General features: G+C 40.7%; 1 protein-coding gene across 1 annotated transcript in view; it reads left to right on the plus strand.

The window, feature by feature from the left end:
• Window positions 1–4,559: 4,559 nt before the first annotated feature.
• dlx5a (distal-less homeobox 5a) overlaps window positions 4,560–6,023 on the plus strand; it is a 2,600-nt gene continuing 1,136 nt past the window's right edge. The window contains exons 1-2 of the mRNA XM_083773500.1: window positions 4,560–5,064; window positions 5,565–5,749. Of these exons, the coding sequence (XP_083629626.1) occupies window positions 4,701–5,064; window positions 5,565–5,749 (549 nt within the window). The 5' untranslated portion in view covers window positions 4,560–4,700. The remainder of the gene's footprint in view (window positions 5,065–5,564; window positions 5,750–6,023) is intronic.

The raw sequence follows: 6,023 nt of genomic DNA on the forward strand, positions 1-6,023 counted from the left end.
CTTCAAAACCGCTCTCAAAGGGCACCTACGGATGGCTGCAATTCGAAACTGGCCTCTGTAAAATCTGAATCCCCCCCCCCCATTTTCCCTCACTGTATATTGTATATTTTCCCTATTTATACACCATTTTAGTATTTAAGCTGATCGTTTTATTATTAGTTTAATAAATACACTTTCCTGTGTGATATTCATATATAATAATATTCATTATACATTTCCATATTCTTTTACTTTGCTCATTAGTCATTTCTCATCATGTTTCCCTTATGTAGGGTAGGTTTAGGTAGAGACTGGCTCATGGGCTATTACATCACCATGGTACATCGGCAAGAATGTATAGACAAGGAGATTTCCGTTTAAGCCTTTATTTTCCGTTGCACAGACACACATTTAGGGTTGAGCAAGGAGGTGGTGAGGCTTCACAGTTATGGTTTTTACTAAAACGACAAGAGAAACATAATTATCATACAATTCAATGCATAAATAGACAGACAATTAGGTACCTAAGACATAACTAGATTAAAGGGGGGATGGGTAGGCCTATACCACTACATACGAGTACACAAACATGGGAAGTACAAACATTCAATATAAGTTACTGATTACTAACACTAAAGTGAATATGTGCAATGTGCATTACACACATTCTCTACAGTTCAGGAAAACAGATTAGGATTACATTTAACACTAAACAATAAAATGCAATATACAAATGAACATCAACAAACTGAACGCACTTCAATGACGCATAACAAAGGCCTGAGGCTCCAGGACAGAGGGCTCTCAGGTGGTGGCGTTGTTGCTGCCAGTGCTGACAAACACTGACTGCATGGAAAGGCACTCAGGCAGTATATATAGCTGGTAGCCTCGATACCCAGGCTTTCATTTCGTCTGCGCGAAAGATGAAAGCCTGGAAAAAGCCGTTGGCTGAACCAGTCTAAAAGTGGGAGTCAACCCTTCCGGTGGGCGTCGCTCTAAATTATGTGACGTAGCGCTGCACTAGGGGGGAGAGGAGGGGCCGGGGGTGACGGACAGATCGATGAGATCCAATCAGGGTGCGCGCATTTCTGAGGCGCGACCCGCCCCTCTAGACCAGAAATGTCTCTGCTTAGATCAGGCTATATAGCTGGCCACTGATTGAGGTGTGAGTGGGAGCAGGTGAGATTGCTGATTGAGAGGGAGTGACAGCAGGAAGTGGGTGGATCCAATCCATGAGTAGGCCAGGGGGAGGGTTGCTGTTGATACCTAGGATGACTCTTTTCTACACTTATTATTATTGTTATTAAATATATAGCCTATATCCTTCCATTCCGTTTTGAGAACAGTGAGAAAGCACTATTGTGTTTGTTGACATTCTAATCGCGATACATAACTAATTTGCAAACTTAAATGATTGATGTTCGGAGGATCCCCCTCATTCCACTGGTAACGCTATGAACTGTGGGTAATTTCTTTGCTAAAGTCAGCCAAAGTCAGCAGACTTTGGCAAAGGGCACATAAAGGGGCGGGGCTGAGCCCTCACTGACTTACCGATTTCAAATGGGACATCCCTCAAGCCCTCGAAGACTTTACATGAATGCGCAGCTAAATCAGTGAGGGCTCATTGAGTCAGCAAGGGAGTGGATTGGGATTGGGCCACAGACTCAGTAGAAGTTGAAAAGTGGTGAAGTGGTCCTTTAACAGTTTTTGTATTGAGTTGTGCTTGAAATGTACTGTAAGTTCTGCAAACTGCTGAATATACTTCAATCAATCAATACTGTCTCTGTCTTTTTTTGTGGCTGGTGGTGTCACAGCTGTCGCTATTTCGCACAGTCGCTGTCGACTGATATGCAGTGGTGGAAAGTAACTAAGTATATGTTTACTAAGTACTGTCTGTACTTAACTTAAGTACAAATCTAAGGTATTTGTACCTTTCTTGAGTACTAATTCCAATTTGTACTCCACTACATCTCAGATCCAAATATTGTACTTTTACTCCACTACATTTATTAGAAACTTTAGTTCATACTAAGACTTTGATTATTACAAAAACAAAACATACATTAACCACTTCAGCCCATACATTTCAGCCATTTGAAAATAGCAGATCTACAAGCTCTCAGCTTTGCGAACGTCGCAAAAATGCCCGCGAGCATTGAGCTTGTAGATCTGCAATTTTCAAAGATTATACAAACTTTAAATGGGACATTCTGCATAATTAGCACTTTTACGTTTGTACTTTTTTGAAACTTTTTTGAAACTAATACTTTTGTACTTTTACTCAAGTATTTATTTTTGCGCCACTGGTTTTTGGGTTGTTTTGTGTAGGCCTATAGTTGCAGCCAAGTCACACTGATAGGTGTACTGTACTGTACTGTACTGTACTGTACTGTACTGTACTGTACTGTACTGTACTGTACTGTACTGTACTGTACTGTACTGTACTGTACTGTACTGTACTGTACTGTACTGTACTGTACTGTACTGTACTGTACTCCTCCCTGGCCTGTGTGTCTGTGTGTTAGGCTGTGAAACAGTGACATTGGTGAACAAACGCTATAACGCTATTTTCGTGCTCGGACACAGCCAGGGACGGACCCAGCACCCAGCCCACCCAGTCACACATGTTGCACCACTCAAAAAGGTCGCCAGTTGTCACACATTTTACGAAAATGACATAACACTAACAGTGACATCTGTAGCCACAGAATTAATTAATGCGACAGGTAACTATTTTCTATGTAACATCCCAAACACAAAACTAGTGACTCAAGCAAGCTAGCGAGCAAGGCTGCCAGTGACGTCAGAGTTCAGACGCACGCTCGGCGCGCCGATTTATGGTAGAGAAGGGAAAAAACCCTAAAATATTAAACCCATGCACTGTAGCCATTTCCATTAATTGCATGTTGCAAACATGTAGGTTAACAATATAAACAAAGTTTAAATTAACAAAGCGCAATGTTTTCAAAAAACACACAGGAAGAAGATAACTATCGTGTAGCAAAAATGGAGAGTGCTTCCGGGTTTAACAAAAATGTCCCTTGTATAATTTTTTTGTTTTCAGTTTTATTACATTTTCTCATCAATGGTCAAATCATCAAAGTTTTACAGGTATTACCTCTAAAATGTAAACATTAGACCAGTCATGTCTCACTGCCTTAATATTCATAATTAATTTAATTTGATTTATATCCCATTTAAAACAATTAGCCTAAATAAAATAGGCAGAAATACAGATCTATAATAGTTCTAGGCCTAAACTTGTCATCATGCCTGTTGATCAAATAGTTGACCACTTAGATTATTTATTAGAAATTAACTATGTTCTGTTTGTTACTTTGTTGTAAGCCTGCTATTGATCCCGTGGGGCGGATTCAATTTAGGTCTACTACAATGGCCATGAATATATATATTATATATATTATTTCATTGTTTTGTAATAATACAACATTTCCACTGGGCGGCGCTATTCGACCACGGATTCTGTTCCAGGCCTCATATGACTGATGTGCTGATCATTGGATTTTTTTTTTTTGCTCTGTGTGTGTGTGTGTGTGTGTGTGTGTGTGTGTGTGTGTGTGTGTGTGTGTGTGTGTGTGTGTGTGTGTGTGTGTGTGTGTGTGTGTGTGCGCGCGCGTGCGCGCGCGCGTGTGCGTGTGTGTCCTGCCCTGCCCTTATGGGCTTAGTAATAGATTTGCAACACAGTAGCATATTCAAAATTGATATCAATTAATATAACATGTATATTAATATCTCCCTAAATGCAAATTTAGGGTACGAATCCTTGATTAAGTAAGTCACTTTACACAAGCTTGTGCTTAATGTAGCCTATTTTGAACACGTCAAGCATCACATTTCCATTCTTTAATTTTTAGTTTAGTTAAATCCCATGGCTCTATAATATATATACACAAAATGTTGATTTAGCTATAGGCTACATAGTCTTTCCCTCCCCCTATACATTTAAGTTAACTTAGTTATTAGCAATGCATCTTGACATGTCTGTCTATATATATTCTGATTTCAACTTTCTGAAAGAAATTCTGACAACCTCAGTCTATATAGTGGTTTTCAACCAGTGGTCCTTCAGGGGGTTGCAGGTGGTCCCCAGCTAAATAATGGGTCCATTTGGTTTCATTTTACGCTCTCAAGAGTTACATTATTGTTAAACATCTGCATTAGGCCTATAATTTACAAGAAGTCTATACACAATTAGATAGAAGAAGTGTAATTTTGATCAACGTTTGCCATTTAGCATGCATGGAATTGTGTGTCAACATGAACAACATATGCTTTAGTTTTGGGTCTGAGAGACTAAAATGGTGGTCCGTGGATCAAATGCCGAATTAATAATGGGCCTTGATTTGAAAAGGGTTGAAAACCACTGGACTATCTATTAAAACCTATCATAGTCAGTCAGTCTCTTCAAGTCTGACACCCCTCCTCCTCCCCCGGCCTCAAAGTGTCGCGATAGCTGGAGTGTAGCTGTTGTCTGCGCCCTGGCCAATGGAACCAGTACCTCCCTTCAGTGCGTAAGAGCGCAATTTGGGATTTAACCAAGTCTTTGCTGCGGGGCTGGTTGCAGTCTTCAACAGAGCCCGACAGCGCGAGGAGAGATCCTTCACAATGTCAGTGTAGCCTATAGTCTTCAAACGCATTTGGAGTCACGTATATAGTTCTTTGATTTAAACTTTTTTTTTTAACGCTTCTGCCTTCAAACTATGACCGGAGTATTCGACCGAAGGATTCCGAGTGTTAAACCCGCCGACTTCCAGAGCTCCTTTCAACTTTCTACGAGTGCCATGCATCACCCGTCTCAGGAATCTCCTACCTTACCCGAGTCCACGTCCACGGATTCTGGCTACTACAGCCCCGCTGGTGGGATGTCTCACGGTTATTGTTCCCCGAATTCCAGCTCGTATGGGAAGCCTCTCAACGCCTATCAGTACCAGTACCACGGCGTAAATGGATCCGCTGGAAATTATTCGACAAAATCGTATCCTGATTACAGCTCTTACACAACCTCTGCTTACCACCAATACGCTGGGACATATAGCAGGGTGCAGCCACAGACAAGTCCACAAGGTAGGCTACGGGTTCGTTATTATGATTTGATAGAACTAGATTATTGATATTTTTACAATTATTATAATGTGTACACACATTGACATTGTTATAACAGATAACATATTTACATGGAATGGATCATTTATTGTGGATCTGTAGGCCTATAGTTTTATCCCATCCTTAATTATGAACAAGACAAATGTATCCTGCACAATCTTAAAACGAATTGTAAATTCGGATGGGTTCCGTACCCAATTTTGTTGCCTTTAAAACATAGTTTGCGTTATGTTGAAATAATAATAGGCCTATTAATAATGACAACATTTTTTTTAATAGTTGAAAAAAAAAAGGGATTTGTTTTGCTTTGCTGTGGCGAAGTCGGTGAATACACCATAGGCTACATAAATATGTCTTATTTTGAATATATAGGCCTGGCTTACCATTATATACGAAACTATTTCGCACGCGGAATATAAAAAACATATAGCCTGTAATACGTCTCGTCCTATTTTCAACAGAAAAAGACGTAGCAGAGCCCGAGGTGAGAATGGTAAATGGAAAGCCCAAGAAAGTCCGAAAGCCCCGGACCATCTACTCCAGCTTCCAGCTGGCGGCCCTGCAGAGGCGCTTCCAGAACACACAGTACCTCGCCCTGCCGGAGAGAGCCGAGCTGGCCGCCTCACTGGGGCTCACGCAAACGCAGGTGCGTTCATTACGAAAACACAGCCGGCCTTCTTCATGATTTATTCTTTTGTCTTTGCATGTTAGGCTTTATGCGCTCACTATATACAAGTGTTAATTTCACTCGGCTGGACCCTTTTATATATATACCATTTGCGAATATAGACAAATTAACAACGTGCATGGTTGTTGCTTTTCAACCATATAAATATGTGAACGGCGGTTTGGGCCATCCATACATCCATCCCGTCTTATGTGTGGTCCTTTTTTGTACAGCCAATAATATATGCTTTCTC

This window comes from Protomyctophum parallelum (genome assembly GCF_964188405.1).
Source record: "Protomyctophum parallelum genome assembly, chromosome: 1".
Classification (NCBI taxonomy): Eukaryota; Metazoa; Chordata; class Actinopteri; order Myctophiformes; family Myctophidae; genus Protomyctophum; species Protomyctophum parallelum.